The sequence below is a fragment of the Leptodactylus fuscus genome, unplaced genomic scaffold (assembly GCF_031893055.1).
Source record: "Leptodactylus fuscus isolate aLepFus1 unplaced genomic scaffold, aLepFus1.hap2 HAP2_SCAFFOLD_802, whole genome shotgun sequence".
In the NCBI taxonomy this organism is placed as follows: Eukaryota; Metazoa; Chordata; class Amphibia; order Anura; family Leptodactylidae; genus Leptodactylus; species Leptodactylus fuscus.
This window is the reverse complement of record NW_027440842.1, coordinates 24,426-50,207: the sequence shown is the minus strand read 5'-3', so window position 1 is coordinate 50,207 and position 25,782 is coordinate 24,426. Positions and strand designations below refer to the sequence as shown.

At 53.2% G+C, this 25,782-nt stretch overlaps 1 protein-coding gene across 1 annotated transcript in view; it reads right to left on the bottom strand.

Annotated features, from left to right (window-relative positions):
- Positions 1-284: 284 nt before the first annotated feature.
- Positions 285-25,782, bottom strand: part of LOC142188815 (V-set and immunoglobulin domain-containing protein 10-like) — a gene marked incomplete at its 3' end in the record, with an annotated part of 45,573 nt that continues 20,075 nt past the window's right edge. The window contains exon 7 of the mRNA XM_075262037.1: positions 285-346. Coding sequence (XP_075118138.1) covers positions 285-346 — 62 coding nt within the window. The remainder of the gene's footprint in view (positions 347-25,782) is intronic.

The window sequence follows — 25,782 nt, the reverse complement described above, 5'->3', positions numbered from 1 at the left end:
TTGGATACCCGCTGGCACCTTGCAGCCATGTCTTGGGGTGCCAATGGGCTGAGAGAGGGGGCTCTTCCTGCACTCTAACCACATAGATGTTACAGCAAAGACTATGGCATCTGAGGGGTTACAGAGCAGTCTATGGAGGTCCCTACAGGTGTAGGTCCCATGCCCTATGCTCTTGGCTGCGGTAGTATGTTACATGTTGGCTGCCATGTTGCCTTGGCTGGGGTAATTACATCTAGGGCTGGGCGGTGACCTGACCCCTCCAATAGCCCCAATGTGTGACTTACCTGTCCTGAAGCCGGTGATGGTGACTCTAGATACTGGTTGGATGGTGGTGGTTGAGGAACACCTATAACAGACATGACATGTGTTAGTGAGCGGGTAACAACGTCGGGGGGCGCAGGGTCTCTGCCGCGTTACAGGGATTTAACCATTGAGTTGCCATGCTGAGATACCCGCCATAGTAATGTCACTACAACATAGGGAACCTGCCAAACACTGCAGTAGATCCCAGTCCATGGCACAAGTCATCCAGTGATCTCAGGATGGGGGTTTAGAATAGGTTAAGACATTTTTTAAGAGGTTTTAAAAATATTCAAACCCCTCCCCCCCCCTTTCCCTAAATAGCATTGTATGGGAAAAATCATCGCAAAAAGTCAGGAAATGTCTGATATTACGGAGTCCTATATAGGATAACTTCATTAGGTCCTTCTATAGGGACTTACAGATGGAGGAGACAAGACTGGGGAGGGGGCGGCATAGAGGCAACGACATCATGGGGTGATAGATACAGAGGGTAATAACACTGGGGTCATCCTGCAGGTAGTCTGTAACCACTAGGGGCCCCTGCTGTTCTCCTCCATGTAGTCTGTGACCACTAGGGGCCCCTGCTGTTCTCCTCTATGTAGTCTGTGACCACTAGGGGCCCCTGCTGTTCTCCTCCATGTAGTCTGTAACCACTAGGGGCCCCTGCTGTTCTCCTACATGTAGTCTGTAACCACTAGGGGCCCCTGCTGTTCTCCTCCATGTAGTCTGTAACCACTAGGGGCCCCTGCTGTTCTCCTCTATGTAGTCTGTGACCACTAGGGGCCCCTGCTGTTCTCCTACATGTAGTCTGTAACCACTAGGGGCCCCTGCTGTTCTCCTCTATGTAGTCTGTAACCACTAGGGGCCCCTGCTGTTCTCCTCTATGTAGTCTGTAACCACTAGGGGCCCCTGCTGTTCTCCTCCATGTAGTCTGTAACCACTAGGGGCCCCTGCTGTTCTCCTCCATGTAGTCTGTAACCACTATTGGCCCCTGCTGTTCTCCTCCATGTAGTCTGTAACCACTAGGGGCCCCTGCTGTTCTCCTCTATGTAGTCTGTAACCACTAGGGGCCCCTGCTGTTCTCCTCCATGTAGTCTGTAACCACTATTGGCCCCTGCTGTTCTCCTCCATGTAGTCTGTAACCACTAGGGGCCCCTGCTGTTCTCCTCCATGTAGTCTGTAACCACTAGGGGCCCCTGCTGTTCTCCTCCATGTAGTCTGTAACCACTAGGGGCCCCTGCTGTTCTCCTCCATGTAGTCTGTAACCACTAGGGGCCCCTGCTGTTCTCCTCCATGTAGTCTGTAACCACTAGGGGCCCCTGCTGTTCTCCTCCATGTAGTCTGTAACCACTAGGGGCCCCTACTGTTATCCTCCATGTAGTCTGTAACCACTATTGGCCCCTGCTGTTCTCCTCCATGTAGTCTGTAACCACTATTGGCCCCTGCTGTTCTCCTCCATGTAGTCTGTGACCACTAGGGGCCCCTGCTGTTATCCTCCATGTAGTCTGTGACCACTAGGGGCCCCTGCTGTTCTCCTCCATGTAGTCTGTAACCACTAGGGGCCCCTGCTGTTCTCCTCCATGTAGTCTGTGACCACTAGGGGCCCCTGCTGTTCTCCTCCATGTAGTCTGTAACCACTAGGGGCCCCTGCTGTTCTCCTCCATGTAGTCTGTAACCAATAGGGGCCCCTGCTGTTCTCCTCCATGTAGTCTGTAACCACTAGGGGCCCCTGCTGTTCTCCTACATGTAGTCTGTAACCACTAGGGGCCCCTGCTGTTCTCCTCCATGTAGTCTGTAACCACTAGGGGCCCCTGCTGTTCTCCTCCATGTAGTCTGTGACCACTAGGGGCCCCTGCTGTTATCCTCCATGTAGTCTGTGACCACTAGGGGCCCCTGCTGTTCTCCTACATGTAGTCTGTAACCACTAGGGGCCCCTGCTGTTCTCCTCCATGTAGTCTGTGACCACTAGGGGCCCCTGCTGTTCTCCTCTATGTAGTCTGTAACCACTAGGGGCCCCTGCTGTTCTCCTCCATGTAGTCTGTGACCACTAGGGGCCCCTGCTGTTATCCTCCATGTAGTCTGTGACCACTAGGGGCCCCTGCTGTTCTCCTACATGTAGTCTGTAACCACTAGGGGCCCCTGCTGTTCTCCTACATGTAGTCTGTGACCACTAGGGGCCCCTGCTGTTCTCCTCCATGTAGTCTGTGACCACTAGGGGGCCCCTGCTGTTATCCTCCATGTAGTCTGTAACCACTAGGGGCCCCTGCTGTTCTCCTCTATGTAGTCTGTAACCACTAGGGGCCCCTGCTGTTCTCCTCTATATAGTCTGTAACCACTAGGGGCCCCTGCTGTTCTCCTCCATGTAGTCTGTGACCACTAGGGGCCCCTGCTGTTCTCCTCCATGTAGTCTGTAACCACTAGGGGCCCCTGCTGTTCTCCTCCATGTAGTCTGTGACCACTAGGGGCCCCTGCTGTTCTCCTCCATGTAGTCTGTAACCAGTAGGGGCCCCTGCTGTTCTCCTCCATGTAGTCTGTAACCACTAGGGGCCCCTGCTGTTCTCCTCCATGTAGTCTGTAACCACTAGGGGCCCCTGCTGTTCTCCTCTATGTAGTCTGTGACCACTAGGGGCCCCTGCTGTTCTCCTCTATGTAGTCTGTAACCACTAGGGGCCCCTGCTGTTCTCCTCCATGTAGTCTGTAACCACTAGGGGCCCCTGCTGTTCTCCTCCATGTAGTCTGTGACCACTAGGGGCCCCTGCTGTTCTCCTACATGTAGTCTGTGACCACTAGGGGCCCCTGCTGTTCTCCTACATGTAGTCTGTGACCACTAGGGGCCCCTGCTGTTCTCCTCTATGTAGTCTGTGACCACTAGGGGCCCTGCTAATCTCCTCTATGTAGTCTGTGACCACTAGGGGCCCCTGCTCTTCTCCTCCATGTAGTCTGTGACCACTAGGGGCCCCTGCTCTTCTCCTCCATGTAGTCTGTAACCACTAGGGGCCCCTGCTCTTCTCCTCCATGTAGTCTGTGACCACTAGGGGCCCCTGCTGTTCTCCTCCATGTAGTCTGTGACCACTAGGGGCCCCTGCTGTTCTCCTCCATGTAGTCTGTAACCACTAGGGGCCCCTGCTGTTCTCCTCCATGTAGTCTGTAACCACTAGGGGCCCCTGCTGTTCTCCTCCATGTAGTCTGTGACCACTAGGGGCCCCTGCTGTTCTCCTCCATGTAGTCTGTAACCACTAGGGGCCCCTGCTGTTCTCCTCTATGTAGTCTGTAACCACTAGGGGCCCCTGCTGTTCTCCTCCATGTAGTCTGTAACCACTAGGGGCCCCTGCTGTTCTCCTCCATGTAGTCTGTAACCACTAGGGGCCCCTGCTGTTCTCCTCCATGTAGTCTGTAACCACTAGGGGCCCCTGCTGTTCTCCTCCATGTAGTCTGTAACCACTAGGGGCCCCTGCTGTTCTCCTCCATGTAGTCTGTAACCACTAGGGGCCCCTGCTGTTCTCCTCTATGTAGTCTGTGACCACTAGGGGCCCCTGCTCTTCTCCTCCATGTAGTCTGTAACCACTAGGGGCCCCTGCTGTTCTCCTCCATGTAGTCTGTAACCACTAGGGGCCCCTGCTGTTCTCCTCTATGTAGTCTGTAACCACTAGGGGCCCCTGCTGTTCTCCTCCATGTAGTCTGTGACCACTAGGGGCCCCTGCTGTTCTCCTCCATGTAGTCTGTGACCACTAGGGGCCCCTGCTGTTTTCCTCTATGTAGTCTGTAAGAACTAGGGGCCCCTGCTGTTCTCCTCTATGTAGTCTGTAACCACTAGGGGCCCCTGCTGTTCTCCTCCATGTAGTCTGTAACCACTAGGGGCCCCTGCTGTTCTCCTCCATGTAGTCTGTGACCACTAGGGGCCCCTGCTGTTCTCCTCCATGTAGTCTGTAACCACTAGGGGCCCCTGCTGTTCTCCTCCATGTAGTCTGTGACCACTAGGGGCCCCTGCTGTTCTCCTCCATGTAGTCTGTAACCAGTAGGGGCCCCTGCTGTTCTCCTCCATGTAGTCTGTAACCACTAGGGGCCCCTGCTGTTCTCCTCCATGTAGTCTGTAACCACTAGGGGCCCCTGCTGTTCTCCTCTATGTAGTCTGTGACCACTAGGGGCCCCTGCTGTTCTCCTCTATGTAGTCTGTAACCACTAGGGGCCCCTGCTGTTCTCCTCCATGTAGTCTGTAACCACTAGGGGCCCCTGCTGTTCTCCTCCATGTAGTCTGTGACCACTAGGGGCCCCTGCTGTTCTCCTACATGTAGTCTGTGACCACTAGGGGCCCCTGCTGTTCTCCTCTATGTAGTCTGTGACCACTAGGGGCCCTGCTAATCTCCTCTATGTAGTCTGTGACCACTAGGGGCCCCTGCTCTTCTCCTCCATGTAGTCTGTGACCACTAGGGGCCCCTGCTGTTCTCCTCCATGTAGTCTGTAACCACTAGGGGCCCCTGCTCTTCTCCTCCATGTAGTCTGTGACCACTAGGGGCCCCTGCTGTTCTCCTCCATGTAGTCTGTGACCACTAGGGGCCCCTGCTGTTCTCCTCCATGTAGTCTGTAACCACTAGGGGCCCCTGCTGTTCTCCTCCATGTAGTCTGTGACCACTAGGGGCCCCTGCTGTTCTCCTCCATGTAGTCTGTGACCACTAGGGGCCCCTGCTGTTCTCCTCCATGTAGTCTGTAACCACTAGGGGCCCCTGCTGTTCTCCTCTATGTAGTCTGTAACCACTAGGGGCCCCTGCTGTTCTCCTCCATGTAGTCTGTAACCACTAGGGGCCCCTGCTGTTCTCCTCCATGTAGTCTGTAACCACTAGGGGCCCCTGCTGTTCTCCTCCATGTAGTCTGTAACCACTAGGGGCCCCTGCTGTTCTCCTCCATGTAGTCTGTAACCACTAGGGGCCCCTGCTGTTCTCCTCCATGTAGTCTGTAACCACTAGGGGCCCCTGCTGTTCTCCTCTATGTAGTCTGTGACCACTAGGGGCCCCTGCTCTTCTCCTCCATGTAGTCTGTAACCACTAGGGGCCCCTGCTGTTCTCCTCCATGTAGTCTGTAACCACTAGGGGCCCCTGCTGTTCTCCTCCATGTAGTCTGTGACCACTAGGGGCCCCTGCTGTTCTCCTCCATGTAGTCTGTGACCACTAGGGGCCCCTGCTGTTCTCCTCCATGTAGTCTGTGACCACTAGGGGCCCCTGCTGTTCTCCTCCATGTAGTCTGTGACCACTAGGGGCCCCTGCTGTTTTCCTCTATGTAGTCTGTAAGAACTAGGGGCCCCTGCTGTTCTCCTCTATGTAGTCTGTAACCACTAGGGGCCCCTGCTGTTCTCCTCTATGTAGTCTGTAACCACTAGGGGCCCCTGCTGTTCTCCTCCATGTAGTCTGTAACCACTAGGGGCCCCTGCTGTTCTCCTCCATGTAGTCTGTAACCACTAGGGGCCCCTGCTGTTCTCCTCCATGTAGTCTGTAACCACTAGGGGCCCCTGCTGTTCTCCTCCATGTAGTCTGTAACCACTAGGGGCCCCTGCTGTTCTCCTCCATGTAGTCTGTAACCAGTAGGGGCCCCTGCTGTTCTCCTCCATGTAGTCTGTGACCACTAGGGGCCCCTGCTCTTCTCCTCCATGTAGTCTGTAACCACTAGGGGCCCCTGCTGTTCTCCTCCATGTAGTCTGTAACCTCTAGGGGCCCCTGCTGTTCTCCTCCATGTAGTCTGTGACCACTAGGGGCCCCTGCTGTTCTCCTCTATGTAGTCTGTAACCACTAGGGGCCCCTGCTGTTCTCCTCTATGTAGTCTGTGACCACTAGGGGCCCCTGCTGTTATCCTCCATGTAGTCTGTGACCACTAGGGGCCCCTGCTGTTCTCCTCCATGTAGTCTGTGACCACTAGGGGCCCCTGCTGTTCTCCTCTATGCAGTCTGTAACCACTAGGGGCCCCTGCTGTTCTCCTCTATGTAGTCTGTAACCACTAGGGGCCCCTGCTCTTCTCCTCCATGTAGTCTGTGACCACTAGGGGCCCCTGCTGTTCTCCTCTATATAGTCTGTGACAACTAGGGGCCCCTGCTGGTCTCCTCTATGTAGTCTGTAACCACTAGGGGCCCCTGCTGTTCTCCTCCATGTAGTCTGTGACCACTAGGGGCCCCTGCTGTTCTCCTCTATGTAGTCTGTGACCACTAGGGGCCCCTGCTGTTCTCCTCTATGTAGTCTGTGACCACTAGGGGCCCCTGCTGTTCTCCTCCATGTAGTCTGTGACCACTAGGGGCCCCTGCTGTTCTCCTTCATGTAGTCTGTGACCACTAGGGGCCCCTACTGTTCTCCTCCATGTAGTCTGTAACCACTAGGGGCCCCTGCTGTTCTCCTCCATGTAGTCTGTAACCACTAGGGGGCCCTGCTGTTCTCCTCCATGTAGTCTGTGACCACTATTGGCCCCTGCTCTTCTCCTCTATGTAGTCTGTAACCACTAGGGGCCCCTGCTGTTCTCCTCCATGTAGTCTGTGACCACTAGGGGCCCCTGCTCTTCTCCTCTATGTAGTCTGTAACCACTAGGGGCCCCTACTGTTCTCCTCCATGTAGTCTGTAACCACTAGGGGCCCCTGCTGTTCTCCTCCATGTAGTCTGTGACCACTAGGGGCCCCTACTGTTCTCCTCCATGTAGTCTGTAACCACTAGGGGCCCCTGCTGTTCTCCTCCATGTAGTCTGTAACCACTAGGGGCCCCTGCTCTTCTCCTCTATGTAGTCTGTAACCACTAGGGGCCCCTGCTCTTCTCCTCCATGTAGTCTGTAACCACTAGGGGCCCCTGCTCTTCTCCTCCATGTAGTCTGTAACCACTAGGGGCCCCTACTGTTCTCCTCTATGTAGTCTGTAACCACTAGGGGCCCCTGCTGTTCTCCTCTATGCAGTCTGTGACCACTAGGGGCCCTTTCTGTTCTCCTCTATGTAGTCTGTGACCACTATTGGCCCCTGCTGTTCTCCTCTATGTAGTCTGTGACCACTAGGGGCCCCTGCTGTTCTCCTCCATGTAGTCTGTAACCACTAGGGGCCCCTGCTGTTCTCCTCTATGTAGTCTGTGACCACTAGGGGCCCCTGCTGTTCTCCTCCATGTAGTCTGTAACCACTAGGGGCCCCTGCTGTTCTCCTCTATGTAGTCTGTAACCACTAGGGGCCCCTGCTGTTCTCCTCTATGTAGTCTGTAACCACTAGGGGCCCCTGCTGTTCTCCTCCATGTAGTCTGTAACCACTAGGGGCCCCTGCTGTTCTCCTCCATGTAGTCTGTAACCACTAGGGGCCCCTGCTGTTCTCCTCCATGTAGTCTGTAACCACTAGGGGCCCCTGCTGTTCTCCTCCATGTAGTCTGTAACCACTAGGGGCCCCTGCTGTTCTCCTCCATGTAGTCTGTAACCACTAGGGGCCCCTGCTGTTCTCCTCTATGTAGTCTGTAACCACTAGGGGCCCCTGCTGTTCTCCTCCATGTAGTCTGTGACCACTAGGGGCCCCTGCTCTTCTCCTCCATGTAGTCTGTGACCACTAGGGGCCCCTGCTGTTCTCCTCTATGTAGTCTGTAACCACTAGGGGCCCCTGCTGTTCTCCTCTATGTAGTCTGTAACCACTAGGGGCCCCTGCTGTTCTCCTCTATGTAGTCTGTAACCACTAGGGGCCCCTGCTGTTCTCCTCCATGTAGTCTGTAACCACTATTGGCCCCTGCTGTTCTCCTACATGTAGTCTGTAACCACTAGGGGCCCCTGCTGTTCTCCTCTATGTAGTCTGTAACCACTAGGGGCCCCTGCTGTTCTCCTCCATGTAGTCTGTAACCACTAGGGGCCCCTGCTGTTCTCCTCCATGTAGTCTGTAACCACTAGGGGCCCCTGCTGTTCTCCTCCATGTAGTCTGTAACCACTAGGGGCCCCTGCTGTTCTCCTCTATGTAGTCTGTAACCACTAGGGGCCCCTGCTGTTCTCCTCTATGTAGTCTGTAACCACTAGGGGCCCCTGCTGTTCTCCTCCATGTAGTCTGTAACCACTAGGGGCCCCTGCTGTTCTCCTCTATGTAGTCTGTAACCACTAGGGGCCCCTGCTGTTCTCCTCCATGTAGTCTGTAACCACTAGGGGCCCCTGCTGTTCTCCTCCATGTAGTCTGTGACCACTAGGGGCCCCTGCTCTTCTCCTCTATGTAGTCTGTGACCACTAGGGGCCCCTGCTCTTCTCCTCTATGTAGTCTGTGACCACTAGGGGCCCCTGCTCTTCTCCTCTATGTAGTCTGTAACCACTAGGGGCCCCTGCTGTTCTCCTCCATGTAGTCTGTAACCACTAGGGGCCCCTGCTCTTCTCCTCTATGTAGTCTGTGACCACTAGGGGCCCCTGCTGTTCTCCTCCATGTAGTCTGTAACCACTAGGGGCCCCTGCTCTTCTCCTCTATGTAGTCTGTGACCACTAGGGGCCCCTGCTCTTCTCCTCTATGTAGTCTGTAACCACTAGGGGCCCCTGCTGTTCTCCTCCATGTAGTCTGTAACCACTAGGGGCCCCTGCTGTTCTCCTCTATGTAGTCTGTAACCACTAGGGGCCCCTGCTGTTCTCCTCCATGTAGTCTGTAACCACTAGGGGCCCCTGCTCTTCTCCTCTATGTAGTCTGTGACCACTAGGGGCCCCTGCTCTTCTCCTCCATGTAGTCTGTAACCACTAGGGGCCCCTGCTGTTCTCCTCTATGTAGTCTGTAACCACTAGGGGCCCCTGCTGTTCTCCTCTATGTAGTCTGTGACCACTATTGGCCCCTGCTGTTCTCCTCTATGTAGTCTGTGACCACTAGGGGCCCCTGCTGTTCTCCTCCATGTAGTCTGTAACCACTATTGGCCCCTGCTGTTCTCCTCCATGTAGTCTGTAACCACTATGGGCCCCTGCTGTTCTCCTCCATGTAGTCTGTGACCACTAGGGGCCCCTGCTCTTCTCCTCCATGTAGTCTGTAACCACTAGGGGCCCCTGCTGTTCTCCTCCATGTAGTCTGTAACCACTAGGGGCCCCTGCTGTTCTCCTACATGTAGTCTATAACCACTAGGGGCCCCTGCTGTTCTCCTCTATGTAGTCTGTAACCACTAGGGGCCCCTGCTGTTCTCCTCCATGTAGTCTGTGACCACTAGGGGCCCCTGCTGTTATCCTCCATGTAGTCTGTGACCACTAGGGGCCCCTGCTGTTCTCCTACATGTAGTCTGTAACCACTAGGGGCCCCTGCTGTTCTCCTACATGTAGTCTGTAACCACTAGGGGCCCCTGCTGTTCTCCTCTATGTAGTCTGTAACCACTAGGGGCCCCTGCTGTTCTCCTCCATGTAGTCTGTGACCACTAGGGGCCCCTGCTGTTATCCTCCATGTAGTCTGTGACCACTAGGGGCCCCTGCTGTTCTCCTACATGTAGTCTGTAACCACTAGGGGCCCCTGCTGTTCTCCTACATGTAGTCTGTGACCACTAGGGGCCCCTGCTGTTCTCCTCCATGTAGTCTGTGACCACTAGGGGCCCCTGCTGTTATCCTCCATGTAGTCTGTAACCACTAGGGGCCCCTGCTGTTCTCCTCTATGTAGTCTGTAACCACTAGGGGCCCCTGCTGTTCTCCTCTATATAGTCTGTAACCACTAGGGGCCCCTGCTGTTCTCCTCCATGTAGTCTGTGACCACTAGGGGCCCCTGCTGTTCTCCTCCATGTAGTCTGTAACCACTAGGGGCCCCTGCTGTTCTCCTCCATGTAGTCTGTGACCACTAGGGGCCCCTGCTGTTCTCCTCCATGTAGTCTGTAACCAGTAGGGGCCCCTGCTGTTCTCCTCCATGTAGTCTGTAACCACTAGGGGCCCCTGCTGTTCTCCTCTATGTAGTCTGTGACCACTAGGGGCCCCTGCTGTTCTCCTCTATGTAGTCTGTAACCACTAGGGGCCCCTGCTGTTCTCCTCCATGTAGTCTGTAACCACTAGGGGCCCCTGCTGTTCTCCTCCATGTAGTCTGTGACCACTAGGGGCCCCTGCTGTTCTCCTACATGTAGTCTGTGACCACTAGGGGCCCCTGCTGTTCTCCTCTATGTAGTCTGTGACCACTAGGGGCCCTGCTAATCTCCTCTATGTAGTCTGTGACCACTAGGGGCCCCTGCTCTTCTCCTCCATGTAGTCTGTGACCACTAGGGGCCCCTGCTGTTCTCCTCCATGTAGTCTGTAACCACTAGGGGCCCCTGCTCTTCTCCTCCATGTAGTCTGTGACCACTAGGGGCCCCTGCTGTTCTCCTCCATGTAGTCTGTGACCACTAGGGGCCCCTGCTGTTCTCCTCCATGTAGTCTGTAACCACTAGGGGCCCCTGCTGTTCTCCTCCATGTAGTCTGTAACCACTAGGGGCCCCTGCTGTTCTCCTCCATGTAGTCTGTGACCACTAGGGGCCCCTGCTGTTCTCCTCCATGTAGTCTGTAACCACTAGGGGCCCCTGCTGTTCTCCTACATGTAGTCTGTAACCACTAGGGGCCCCTGCTGTTCTCCTCCATGTAGTCTGTAACCACTAGGGGCCCCTGCTGTTCTCCTCCATGTAGTCTGTAACCACTAGGGGCCCCTGCTGTTCTCCTCCATGTAGTCTGTAACCACTAGGGTCCCCTGCTGTTCTCCTCTATGTAGTCTGTGACCACTAGGGGCCCCTGCTGTTCTCCTCTATGTAGTCTGTGACCACTAGGGGCCCCTGCTGTTCTCCTCCATGTAGTCTGTAACCACTAGGGGCCCCTGCTGTTCTCCTCCATGTAGTCTGTAACCACTAGGGGCCCCTGCTGCTCTCCTCCATGTAGTCTGTAACCACTAGGGGCCCCTGCTGTTCTCCTCCATGTAGTCTGTAACCACTAGGGTCCCCTGCTGTTCTCCTCTATGTAGTCTGTGACCACTAGGGGCCCCTGCTGTTCTCCTCTATGTAGTCTGTAACCACTAGGGGCCCCTGCTGCTCTCCTCCATGTAGTCTGTAACCACTAGGGGCCCCTGCTGTTCTCCTCCATGTAGTCTGTAACCACTAGGGTCCCCTGCTGTTCTCCTCTATGTAGTCTGTGACCACTAGGGGCCCCTGCTGTTCTCCTCCATGTAGTCTGTAACCACTAGGGGCCCCTGCTGCTCTCCTCCATGTAGTCTGTAACCACTAGGGGCCCCTGCTGTTCTCCTCCATGTAGTCTGTAACCACTAGGGGCCCCTGCTGTTCTCCTCTATGTAGTCTGTAACCACTAGGGGCCCCTGCTGTTCTCCTCCATGTAGTCTGTGACCACTAGGGGCCCCTGCTGTTCTCCTCCATGTAGTCTGTGACCACTAGGGGCCCCTGCTGTTTTCCTCTATGTAGTCTGTAAGAACTAGGGGCCCCTGCTGTTCTCCTCTATGTAGTCTGTAACCACTAGGGGCCCCTGCTGTTCTCCTCTATGTAGTCTGTAACCACTAGGGGCCCCTGCTGTTCTCCTCCATGTAGTCTGTAACCACTAGGGGCCCCTGCTGTTCTCCTCCATGTAGTCTGTAACCACTAGGGGCCCCTGCTGTTCTCCTCCATGTAGTCTGTAACCACTAGGGGCCCCTGCTGTTCTCCTCTATGTAGTCTGTGACCACTAGGGGCCCCTGCTCTTCTCCTCCATGTAGTCTGTAACCAGTAGGGGCCCCTGCTGTTCTCCTCCATGTAGTCTGTAACCACTAGGGGCCCCTGCTGTTCTCCTCTATGTAGTCTGTGACCACTAGGGGCCCCTGCTCTTCTCCTCCATGTAGTCTGTAACCAGTAGGGGCCCCTGCTGTTCTCCTCCATGTAGTCTGTGACCACTAGGGGCCCCTGCTCTTCTCCTCCATGTAGTCTGTAACCACTAGGGGCCCCTGCTGTTCTCCTCCATGTAGTCTGTAACCACTAGGGGCCCCTGCTGTTCTCCTCCATGTAGTCTGTGACCACTAGGGGCCCCTGCTGTTCTCCTCTATGTAGTCTGTAACCACTAGGGGCCCCTGCTGTTCTCCTCTATGTAGTCTGTGACCACTAGGGGCCCCTGCTGTTCTCCTCCATGTAGTCTGTGACCACTAGGGGCCCCTGCTGTTCTCCTCTATGCAGTCTGTAACCACTAGGGGCCCCTGCTGTTCTCCTCTATGTAGTCTGTGACCACTAGGAGCCCCTGCTGTTCTCCTCCATGTAGTCTGTGACCACTAGGGGCCCCTGCTGTTCTCCTCTATGCAGTCTGTAACCACTAGGGGCCCCTGCTGTTCTCCTCTATGTAGTCTGTAACCACTAGGGGCCCCTGCTCTTCTCCTCCATGTAGTCTGTGACCACTAGGGGCCCCTGCTGTTCTCCTCTATATAGTCTGTGACAACTAGGGGCCCCTGCTGGTCTCCTCTATGTAGTCTGTAACCACTAGGGGCCCCTGCTGTTCTCCTCCATGTAGTCTGTGACCACTAGGGGCCCCTGCTGTTCTCCTTCATGTAGTCTGTGACCACTAGGGGCCCCTACTGTTCTCCTCCATGTAGTCTGTAACCACTAGGGGCCCCTGCTGTTCTCCTCCATGTAGTCTGTAACCACTAGGGGGCCCTGCTGTTCTCCTCCATGTAGTCTGTGACCACTAGGGGCCCCTACTGTTCTCCTCCATGTAGTCTGTAACCACTAGGGGGCCCTGCTGTTCTCCTCCATGTAGTCTGTAACCACTAGGGGCCCCTACTGTTCTCCTCTATGTAGTCTGTAACCACTAGGGGTCCCTGCTGTTCTCCTCTATGTAGTCTGTGACCACTAGGGGCCCTTGCTGTTCTCCTCTATGTAGTCTGTGACCACTATTGGCCCCTGCTGTTCTCCTCTATGTAGTCTGTGACCACTAGGGGCCCCTGCTGTTCTCCTCCATGTAGTCTGTAACCACTAGGGGCCCCTGCTGTTCTCCTCTATGTAGTCTGTGACCACTAGGGGCCCCTGCTGTTCTCCTCCATGTAGTCTGTAACCACTAGGGGCCCCTGCTGTTCTCCTCTATGTAGTCTGTAACCACTAGGGGCCCCTGCTGTTCTCCTCTATGTAGTCTGTAACCACTAGGGGCCCCTGCTGTTCTCCTCCATGTAGTCTGTAACCACTAGGGGCCCCTGCTGTTCTCCTCCATGTAGTCTGTAACCACTAGGGGCCCCTGCTGTTCTCCTCTATGTAGTCTGTAACCACTAGGGGCCCCTGCTGTTCTCCTCCATGTAGTCTGTGACCACTAGGGGCCCCTGCTCTTCTCCTCCATGTAGTCTGTGACCACTAGGGGCCCCTGCTGTTCTCCTCTATGTAGTCTGTAACCACTAGGGGCCCCTGCTGTTCTCCTCTATGTAGTCTGTAACCACTAGGGGCCCCTGCTGTTCTCCTCTATGTAGTCTGTAACCACTAGGGGCCCCTGCTGTTCTCCTCCATGTAGTCTGTGACCACTAGGGGCCCCTGCTGTTCTCCTCTATGTAGTCTGTAACCACTAGGGGCCCCTGCTGTTCTCCTCTATGTAGTCTGTAACCACTAGGGGCCCCTGCTGTTCTCCTCCATGTAGTCTGTGACCACTAGGGGCCCCTGCTGTTCTCCTCTATGTAGTCTGTAACCACTAGGGGCCCCTGCTGTTCTCCTCCATGTAGTCTGTGACCACTAGGGGCCCCTGCTGTTCTCCTCTATGTAGTCTGTAACCACTAGGGGCCCCTGCTGTTCTCCTCCATGTAGTCTGTAACCACTATTGGCCCCTGCTGTTCTCCTCTATGTAGTCTGTAACCACTAGGGGCCCCTGCTGTTCTCCTCCATGTAGTCTGTAACCACTATTGGCCCCTGCTGTTCTCCTACATGTAGTCTGTAACCACTAGGGGCCCCTGCTGTTCTCCTCTATGTAGTCTGTAACCACTAGGGGCCCCTGCTGTTCTCCTCCATGTAGTCTGTAACCACTAGGGGCCCCTGCTGTTCTCCTCCATGTAGTCTGTAACCACTAGGGGCCCCTGCTGTTCTCCTCTATGTAGTCTGTAACCACTAGGGGCCCCTGCTGTTCTCCTCCATGTAGTCTGTAACCACTAGGGGCCCCTGCTGTTCTCCTCCATGTAGTCTGTGACCACTAGGGGCCCCTGCTGTTCTCCTCCATGTAGTCTGTAACCACTAGGGGCCCCTGCTGTTATCCTCCATGTAGTCTGTAACCACTAGGGGCCCCTGCTGTTCTCCTCCATGTAGTCTGTAACCACTAGGGGCCCCTGCTGTTCTCCTCTATGTAGTCTGTAACCACTAGGGGCCCCTGCTGTTCTCCTCTATGTAGTCTGTAACCACTAGGGGCCCCTGCTCTTCTCCTCCATGTAGTCTGTGACCACTAGGGGCCCCTGCTGTTCTCCTCCATGTAGTCTGTAACCACTAGGGGCCCCTGCTGTTCTCCTCCATGTAGTCCGTAACCACTAGGGGCCCCTGCTGTTCTCCTCCATGTAGTCTGTAACCACTAGGGGCCCCTGCTGTTCTCCTCTATGTAGTCTGTAACCACTAGGGGCCCCTGCTCTTCTCCTCTATGTAGTCTGTAACCACTATTGGCCCCTGCTGTTCTCCTCCATGTAGTCTGTAACCACTAGGGGCCCCTGCTGTTCTCCTCCATGTAGTCTGTAACCACTAGGGGCCCCTGCTCTTCTCCTCTATGTAGTCTGTAACCACTAGGGGCCCCTGCTGTTCTCCTCCATGTAGTCTGTAACCACTAGGGGCCCCTGCTGTTCTCCTCTATGTAGTCTGTAACCACTAGGGGCCCCTGCTGTTCTCCTCTATGTAGTCTGTGACCACTAGGGGCCCCTGCTGTTCTCCTCTATGTAGTCTGTGACCACTAGGGGCCCCTTCTGTTCTCCTCCATGTAGTCTGTAACCACTAGGGGCCCCTGCTGTTCTCCTCTATGTAGTCTGTAACCACTAGGGGCCCCTGCTGTTCTCCTCTATGTAGTCTGTGACCACTAGGGGCCCCTGCTGTTCTCCTCCATGTAGTCTGTAACCACTAGGGGCCCCTGCTGTTCTCCTCCATGTAGTCTGTAACCACTAGGGGCCCCTGCTGTTCTCCTCCATGTAGTCTGTAACCACTAGGGGCCCCTGCTGTTCTCCTCCATGTAGTCTGTAACCACTAGGGGCCCCTGCTGTTCTCCTCTATGTAGTCTGTGACCACTAGGGGCCCCTGCTCTTCTCCTCTATGTTGTCTGTGACCACTAGGGGCCCCTGCTGTTATCCTCCATGTAGTCTGTAACCACTAGGGGCCCCTGCTGTTCTCCTCCATGTAGTCTGTAACCACTAGGGGCCCCTGCTGTTCTCCTACATGTAGTCTGTAACCACTAGGGGCCCCTGCTGTTCTCCTCTACGTAGTCTGTAACCACTAGGGGCCCCTGCTGTTCTCCTCCATGTAGTCTGTAACCACTAGGGGCCCCTGCTCTTCTCCTCTATGTAGTCTGTGACCACTAGGGGCCCCTGCTCTTCTCCTCTATGTAGTCTGTAACCACTAGGGGCCCCTGCTCTTCTCCTCCATGTAGTCTGTAACCACTAGGGGCCCCTGCTGTTCTCCTCCATGTAGTCTGTAACCACTAGGGGCCCCTGCTGTTCTCCTCTATGTAGTCTGTAACCACTAGGGGCCCCTGCTGTTCTCCTCTATGTAGTCTGTAACCACTAGGGGCCCCTGCTGTTCTCCTCTATGTAGTCTGTAACCACTAGGGGCCCCTGCTGTTCTCCTCCATGTAGTCTGTGACCACTAGGGGCCCCTGCTGTTCTCCTCCATGTAGTCTGTGACCACTAGGGGCCCCTGCTGTTCTCCTCCATGTAGTCTGTAACCACTAGGGGCCCCTGCTGTTCTCCTCCATGTAGTCTGTGACCACTAGGGGCCCCTGCTGTTCTCCTCCATGTAGTCTGTAACCACTAGGGGCCCCTGCTGTTCTCCTCCATGTAGTCTGTGACCACTAGGGGCCCCTGCTGTTATCCTCCATGTAGTCTGTAACCACTAGGGGCCCCTGCTGTTCTCCTCCATGTAGTCTGTAACCACTAGGGGCCCCTGCTGTTCTCCTCTATGTAGTCTGTAACCACTAGGGGCCCCTGCTGTTCTCCTCCATGTAGTCTGTAACCACTAGGGGCCCCTGCTCTTCTCCTCTATGTAGTCTGTGACCACTAGGGGCCCCTGCTCTTCTCCTCCATGTAGTCTGTAACCACTAGGGGCCCCTGCTGTTCTCCTCTATGTAGTCTGTAACCACTAGGGGCCCCTGCTGTTCTCCTCTATGTAGTCTGTGACCACTATTGGCCCCTGCTGTTCTCCTCTATGTAGTCTGTGACCACTAGGGGCCCCTGCTCTTCTCCTCCATGTAGTCTGTGACCACTAGGGGCCCCTGCTGTTCTCCTATATGTAGTCTGTAACCACTAGGGGCCCCTGCTGTTCTCCTCTATGTAGTCTGTGACCACTATTGGCCCCTGCTGTTCTCCTCTATGTAGTCTGTGACCACTAGGGGCCCCTGCTGTTCTCCTCCATGTAGTCTGTGACCACTAGGGGCCCCTGCTCTTCTCCTCTATGTAGTCTGTAACCACTAGGGGCCCCTGCTGTTCTCCTCCATGTAGTCTGTAACCACTAGGGGCCCCTGCTGTTCTCCTCCATGTAGTCTGTAACCACTAGGGGCCCCTGCTGTTCTCCTCTATGTAGTCTGTGACCACTAGGGGCCCCTGCTGTTCTCCTCTATGTAGTCTGTGACCACTAGGGGCCCCTTCTGTTCTCCTCCATGTAGTCTGTAACCACTAGGGGCCCCTGCTGTTCTCCTCTATGTAGTCTGTAACCACTAGGGGCCCCTGCTCTTCTCCTCTATGTAGTCTGTGACCACTAGGGGCCCCTGCTGTTCTCCTCTATGTAGTCTGTAACCACTAGGGGCCCCTGCTCTTCTCCTCCATGTAGTCTGTAACCACTAGGGGCCCCTGCTGTTCTCCTCTATGTAGTCTGTGACCACTAGGGGCCCCTGCTCTTCTCCTCTATGTAGTCTGTGACCACTAGGGGCCCCTGCTGTTCTCCTGTATGTAGTCTGTGACCACTAGGGGCCCCTGCTGTTCTCCTCCATGTAGTCTGTAACCACTAGGGGCCCCTGCTGTTCTCCTCCATGTAGTCTGTAACCACTAGGGGCCCCTGCTGTTCTCCTCCATGTAGTCTGTAACCACTAGGGGCCCCTGCTGTTCTCCTCCATGTAGTCTGTAACCACTAGGGGCCCCTGCTGTTCTCCTCCATGTAGTCTGTAACCACTAGGGGCCCCTGCTGTTCTCCTCCATGTAGTCTGTAACCACTAGGGGCCCCTGCTGTTCTCCTCTATGTTGTCTGTGACCACTAGGGGCCCCTGCTGTTATCCTCCATGTAGTCTGTAACCACTAGGGGCCCCTGCTGTTCTCCTCCATGTAGTCTGTAACCACTAGGGGCCCCTGCTGTTCTCCTCCATGTAGTCTGTAACCACTAGGGGCCCCTGCTGTTCTCCTCTATGTAGTCTGTAACCACTAGGGGCCCCTGCTGTTCTCCTCCATGTAGTCTGTAACCACTAGGGGCCCCTGCTGTTCTCCTCCATGTAGTCTGTAACCACTAGGGGCCCCTGCTCTTCTCCTCTATGTAGTCTGTGACCACTAGGGGCCCCTGCTCTTCTCCTCCATGTAGTCTGTAACCACTAGGGGCCCCTGCTGTTCTCCTCCATGTAGTCTGTAACCACTAGGGGCCCCTGCTCTTCTCCTCCATGTAGTCTGTAACCACTAGGGGCCCCTGCTCTTCTCCTCCATGTAGTCTGTAACCACTAGGGGCCCCTGCTCTTCTCCTCTATGTAGTCTGTGACCACTAGGGGCCCCTGCTCTTCTCCTCCATGTAGTCTGTAACCACTAGGGGCCCCTGCTGTTCTCCTCTATGTAGTCTGTAACCACTAGGGGCCCCTGCTGTTCTCCTCCATGTAGTCTGTAACCACTAGGGGCCCCTGCTCTTCTCCTCCATGTAGTCTGTAACCACTAGGGGCCCCTGCTGTTCTCCTCCATGTAGTCTGTAACCACTAGGGGCCCCTGCTGTTCTCCTCCATGTAGTCTGTAACCACTAGGGGCCCCTGCTGTTCTCCTCCATGTAGTCTGTAACCACTAGGGGCCCCTGCTGTTCTCCTCCATGTAGTCTGTGACCACTATTGGCCCCTGCTGTTCTCCTCCATGTAGTCTGTAACCACTAGGGGCCCCTGCTGTTCTCCTCCATGTAGTCTGTAACCACTAGGGGCCCCTGCTGTTCTCCTCTATGTAGTCTGTGACCACTAGGGGCCCCTGCTGTTCTCCTCTATGTAGTCTGTAACCACTAGGGGCCCCTGCTCTTCTCCTCTATGTAGTCTGTGACCACTAGGGGCCCCTGCTCTTCTCCTCTATGTAGTCTGTGACCACTAGGGGCCCCTGCTGTTCTCCTCCATGTAGTCTGTAACCACTAGGGGCCCCTGCTGTTCTCCTACATGTAGTCTGTGACCACTAGGGGCCCCTGCTCTTCTCCTCTATGTAGTCTGTGACCACTAGGGGCCCCTGCTGTTCTCCTCCATGTAGTCTGTAACCACTAGGGGCCCCTGCTGTTCTCCTCCATGTAGTCTGTAACCACTAGGGGCCCCTGCTGTTCTCCTCCATGTAGTCTGTAACCACTAGGGGCCCCTGCTGTTCTCCTCCATGTAGTCTGTGACCACTAGGGGCCCCTGCTGTTCTCCTCCATGTAGTCTGTAACCACTAGGGGCCCCTGCTGTTCTCCTCTATGTAGTCTGTAACCACTAGGGGCCCCTGCTGTTCTCCTCCATGTAGTCTGTAACCACTAGGGGCCCCTGCTCTTCTCCTCCATGTAGTCTGTAACCACTAGGGGCCCCTGCTGTTCTCCTCTATGTAGTCTGTAACCACTAGGGGCCCCTGCTGTTCTCCTCTATGTAGTCTGTAACCACTAGGGGCCCCTGCTGTTCTCCTACATGTAGTCTGTAACCACTAGGGGCCCCTGCTCTTCTCCTCTATGTAGTCTGTGACCACTAGGGGCCCCTGCTCTTCTCCTCCATGTAGTCTGTAACCACTAGGGGCCCCTGCTGTTCTCCTCTATGTAGTCTGTAACCACTAGGGGCCCCTGCTGTTCTCCTCTATGTAGTCTGTGACCACTATTGGCCCCTGCTGTTCTCCTCTATGTAGTCTGTGACCACTAGGGGCCCCTGCTCTTCTCCTCCATGTAGTCTGTGACCACTAGGGGCCCCTGCTGTTCTCCTCTATGTAGTCTGTGACCACTAGGGGCCCCTGCTGTTCTCCTCCATGTAGTCTGTAACCACTAGGGGCCCCTGCTCTTCTCCTCCATGTAGTCTGTAACCACTAGGGGCCCCTGCTGTTCTCCTCTATGTAGTCTGTGACCACTAGGGGCCCCTGCTGTTCTCCTCTATGTAGTCTGTAACCACTAGGGGCCCCTGCTGTTCTCCTCTATGTAGTCTGTGACCACTAGGGGCCCCTGCTCTTCTCCTCCATGTAGTCTGTAACCACTAGGGGGCCCTGCTGTTCTCCTCCATGTAGTCTGTAACCACTAGGGGCCCCTGCTCTTCTCCTCCATGTAGTCTGTAACCACTAGGGGCCCCTGCTGTTCTCCTCCATGTAGTCTGTAACCACTAGGGGCCCCTGCTGTTCTCCTCTATGTAGTCTGTAACCACTAGGGGCCCCTGCTCTTCTCCTCCATGTAGTCTGTAACCACTAGGGGCCCCTGCTGTTCTCCTCTATGTAGTCTGTAACCACTAGGGGCCCCTGCTGTTCTCCTCCATGTAGTCTGTAACCACTAGGGGCCCCTGCTCTTCTCCTCCATGTAGTCTGTAACCACTAGGGGGCCCTGCTGTTCTCCTCCATGTAGTCTGTAACCACTAGGGGCCCCTGCTGTTCTCCTCTATGTAGTCTGTAACCACTAGGGGCCCCTGCTCTTCTCCTCCATGTAGTCTGTAACCACTAGGGGGCCCTGCTGTTCTCCTCCATGTAGTCTGTAACCACTAGGGGCCCCTGCTCTTCTCCTCCATGTAGTCTGTAACCACTAGGGGCCCCTGCTGTTCTCCTCCATGTAGTCTGTGACCACTAGGGGCCCCTGCTCTTCTCCTCCATGTAGTCTGTAACCACTAGGGGCCCCTGCTGTTCTCCTCTATGTAGTCTGTAACCACTAGGGGCCCCTGCTGTTCTCCTCCATGTAGTCTGTAACCACTATGGGCCCCTGCTGTTCTCCTCCATGTAGTCTGTGACCACTAGGGGCCCCTGCTGTTCTCCTCCATGTAGTCTGTAACCACTAGGGGCCCCTGCTGTTCTCCTCCATGTAGTCTGTAACCACTAGGGGCCCCTGCTGTTCTCCTCTATGTAGTCTGTAACCACTAGGGGCCCCTGCTGTTCTCCTCCATGTAGTCTGTAACCACTAGGGGCCCCTGCTGTTCTCCTCCATGTAGTCTGTAACCACTAGGGGCCCCTGCTGTTCTCCTCCATGTAGTCTGTAACCACTAGGGGCCCCTGCTGTTCTCCTCTATGTAGTCTGTAACCACTAGGGGCCCCTGCTCTTCTCCTCCATGTAGTCTGTAACCACTAGGGGCCCCTGCTGTTCTCCTCTATGTAGTCTGTAACCACTAGGGGCCCCTGCTCTTCTCCTCCATGTAGTCTGTAACCACTAGGGGCCCCTGCTGTTCTCCTCTATGTAGTCTGTAACCACTAGGGGCCCCTGCTGTTCTCCTCTATGTAGTCTGTAACCACTAGGGGCCCCTGCTCTTCTCCTCCATGTAGTCTGTAACCACTAGGGGCCCCTGCTGTTCTCCTCTATGTAGTCTGTAACCACTAGGGGCCCCTGCTCTTCTCCTCCATGTAGTCTGTAACCACTAGGGGCCCCTGCTGTTCTCCTGCAGGTAGTCTGTAACCACTTGGGGTGCCTGGTGCATGGTGTCCCTGGTAGTCTAGGGTGATTAAAGGGGTTAGTGTCATTGGTCCTGGTGGTCTAGGGTGATTAAAGGGGTTAATGTCATTGGTCCTGGTGGTGTACGTTTAATTAAAGGGGTTAATGTTATTGGTCCTGGGGGTCTAGGGTGATTAAAGGGGTTAGTGTCATTGGTCCTGGTGGCCTAGGGTGATTAAAGGGGTTAATGTCATTGGTCCTGGTGGTGTACGTTTAATTAAAGGGGTTAATGTTATTGGTCCTGGGGGTCTAGGGTGATTAAAGGGGTTAGTGTCATTGGTCCTGGTGGTCTAGGGTGATTAAAGGGGTTAATGTCATTGGTCCTGGTGGTGTACGTTTAATTAAAGGGGTTAATGTTATTGGTCCTGGGGGTCTAGGGTGATTAAAGGGGTTAGTGTCATTGGTCCTGGGGGTCTAGGGTGATTAAAGGGGTTAATGTCATTGGTCCTGGGGGTCTAGGGTTATAAACGGGTTAGTGTCATTGGTCCTGGTGGTCTACCGTTAATTAAAGGGGTTAATGTTATTGGTCCTGGGGGTCTAGGGTGATTAAAGGGGTTAATGTCATTGGTCCTGGGGGTCTAGTGTTATAAACGGGTTAGTGTCATTGGTCCTGGTGGTCTAGGGTGATTAACCACATGAGGACCGCCGTACGTAAATTTACGGCCTCATGTGCTGGTACCTAAAGACCGGACTATTGCCGAAATACGTCCGGCCTTTAGGTACCTTTCTGGCGGGGGGAGGGGTGCGGGGGGGACAGGGGTTAGGTGTTACTAACACCTAACCCCTTCCTCCATAACGTCCAGTCGGAACTGAGTCCGACTGGACGTGTTAACCCTTTCGATCGCGCCGTCAAACATCACGGCGCGATCGAAAGGGATCCGCCGACAGGTTAACCCGATCGGCACCCCCCGCGGCGAGATCGGGGGGTGCCGATGTCAGTAGAAGGTAGTCTGGGGTCTGGCCAGTGACCCCAGACTACCGGAGCCCCACATACCTGGTGATCCTGCCAGGCGGTGGAGGAAGTGAGCGATGTGTCTCACTTCCTCTGCAGCTTACAGGACACGAGCAGGCTCATGTCCTGCTCGTGTCCTGTCTGCTACTGTGTAGAATCAGTTGATGCTTTCATCAAAGCATCAACTGATTCAAGTGTCCTAAAGGGACACATGAAAAAGTAAAAAAAAAAGTTAAAAAAAAAAAAAAAGTGTATGAAAAAAGTAATAAAGTTCTAAAGTCCAAAAATCCCTTTTTTCTATAAAAAATGAATTATATAAAAAAAAGCACTAAAAATTAAAAAAAGCAATGCATATTTGGTATCGCCGCGTCCGTAACAACCTGTACAATAAAACTGAAATAATATTTAATGTACACGGTGAACGTCGGAAAAAAAACCCGGAAAAAACTCGCCGGAAATAATGATTTTTTGCCATCTCATCCTACAAAATATGCTATAAAAAGTGATCAAAAAGTCATATTCACCCCACAACAATGCCAATAAAAAGCGCACATTTTCCCGCAAAAAATAAGCCCTCAACCAACACTGTCAACCGAAAAATAAAAATGTTACGTCTCTCAGAAGATGGCGATGCAAAAAACATTGATTTATGTCCCCATATGTGTTTTTGTTCTGCAGACTTAGTATCGCATAAAAAAATAACATAAATGAGGTATCGCCGTAACCGTACCGACCCGCAGAATAAAGGACACTTGTTACTTATGCTGTACGCTGCATGGCGAAAAATTTAAAATGTAAAACTCAATGCAGGATTGATTTTTTTTTTTTTAATCCAGCAAGAAAGAGTTAATAAAATGTAATCAGTAAGTTGTAGGCACCCAAAGATGGTGCCATTACAAAATGCATCTCATCCTGCAAACAACAAGCCCTTATATGGCCGCGTCACCAGAAAAATAAAGAAAATATAGCATCTAGCAATGTCAAAGCAAAACCCCCCAAAAATCGCCAAATTATTAGAACACAACTGGCTGCGGCAGGTAGGGAATATATAAGCTGTGCGAGCGAATATCAGGGGACACCCCAGATTTACAGCTTGTGAGGGAACAGACACCAGAAGTGACCCCCAAAGTGACCCCCAGAGTGACTCCCCCAATCATAGGAGCTACGGGGACATAGTAGGGAATTTGGTGTCTGCAATGTCCTCCGCACAGCTTATATATTCCCTCTTCGCCATCCGCTGTGCAGTCACGCCTGCGATACTAATACTCACTGCACCCCCTGATAAATTCTTTGAGGGGTGCAGTTTTCAAAATGGGGTCACTCCTTTGGGGAATCCACTTTTCTGGTACCTTACAGGCTCTACAAACATGACATGGCGTCCAGATACTAAACATCTGACTCTGTACTCCAAAAGCCTCATCGCGCTCCTTCCCTTCTGCGCCCTGCTGTGTGCCCAAACTGCAGTTTATGCCACATGTATGACACATGTATGATACTGGTGTACCCGTTATATCGGACGTAATGTCATATGTGGGTATAAACTGATATTAGGGCACAGCCGGACACAGAAGGGAAGAAGGGTTATTGGGTTTTTGGAGCACAGACGGTTTGGTTTTTGGATGCCATGACACTTTTGCAGAGCTGAAACGCCAGTAAAGTGGAATCCCCTGATATGTGACCTTATTTTGGAAACTACACCCCTGAAGGATTTCTCCAGGGGTACAGAGAGCATTTTTAACCCCCAAGTGTTGCTATAACTTATTATCCATAAATGAATACGAAGCTGAGTGTGAGAGGTGAAAATGACCATTTTTCCAGGAATCCGTCATTTCTGTGCGTAATATATTGTGCCCGCCTTGTATCAGAGATGAACGCTCTAAAAGCTGTTGTGCCCAGGATACCCGCTTACCAGTTTTTGGAGTGTCTCTGCTGATATAAGTTGGGCACAACATATCGGGCACTAAAATGGCGAATCTCCGGAAAATTTTCATTTTTAAACTTCTCATTATCAGCTGTGATTTCATTTCTGGAAACTAAATAAATGCAACACTCAAGGGTGAAAAATGCTCGTTACACCACTTCATAAATCCCATGAGTGGGCTAGTGTCCAAAATGGGGTGACATGTCTGCGGATTCCACTTTATTGGCAATTCAGGGGCTTTGCAAAAGTGGCATGGTGTCCTAAAACCAAACTGTGCTCCAGAAACCAAAATAGCGCTCCTTCCCTTCTGTGCCCGGCTGTGCCCAAACAGCCATTTATACCCACATATGGCATTAAGTCCGTTATCTGGGGTACACCAGTGTCATACATGTGGGCATACACACATTGTACCCAGCAGGGTGCAGATGTGAAGGAGCAATATGTGCTTTTGGAGTGCAGATTTATATTCTTTGTTTTTGGACACCACGTCACATTTGCAGAGGCCCTAAAATTGTCCCTACAAAATGGGGTCACTTCTTGGTGAATTCCAGTTTACTGTCACCTGTGTAGTTTCTAAAATGGGGTCACAATGGGGGGTTTCCATTGTATTGATACTTTAGGGGCTCAGCTAATGCGACATGGCACCTGAGAACTATTCCAGCCACATCTTCTTTCTAAAAGCCAAATAGCGCTCCTTCCATTCTGAGCCCCACCGTATACCAATACAGCAGATTATGGCCACATATGGGGTATTGCCGTGTTAAGAAGAAATTGTGTAACAAACTCTGGGGGGCTTTTAATTCTTCAGCTACTTTCAAAATTAAAAATATGGCGCTAAATGGACGATTAATTGGAAAAAAAAAGTAATTTTTCATTTTCATGTCCCATTGTTAATAAAATCTGTGAATCAGCTGTGAGGCCAAAATGCTCACTCTACCCTTTGATAAATTCTATGAGGGGTGTAGTTTCCAAAATGGGGTCACTTTTAGGGGGTTTCCACTGTATTGGTTCTCTAGGGGCTCTGCAAATGCGACATGGCACCTAAAAAATATTCCAGCAAAATCTGCCCTTCAAAAGCCAAATAGCGCTCTTTCCATTCTGAGCCCCACCATGTTCCCATACAGCAGAATATGGCCACATATGGGGTATTGCCGTGTTCAGGATAAATTGTTTAACAAACTTTGGGGGGCTTTTACTCCTTTAACCCCTTGTGAAAATGAAAACTTTGGGGATAAAGTGACATTTTAGTAATTTTTCATTTACACATCCCAATGTTAGTAAAATCTGTGGAACAACTGTAGGGTCAAAATGCTGACTATACCCCTTGATGAATTCCGTGAGGGGTGTGGATTCTAAAATGGGGTCACTTTTGGGGGTTTCCATTGTTTTGGTACGCTAAGGGCTCTGCAAATGTGACATGGTGCCTGAAAATTATTCCAGCAAAATATGCTGTTCAAACACCCAGTGTCCCTCCTTCCCTTTCGTGCACTGCTGTGTACCCAAAAATCAGTTTACACCCACATGTGGGGTATTTCTGTGCACGGGAGAAATTGCATAACAAAATGTGAGATGCATTTTCTCCTTTAACCCTTTGTGAATGTGTTAATTTTAGGTCTAAATGAATGTATTAATGAAAAAAAATAAAATGTCTAAATTTCACTGCCATATTATTTTTATTCTTATGAAATGCTTAAAGGGTTAACAAACAT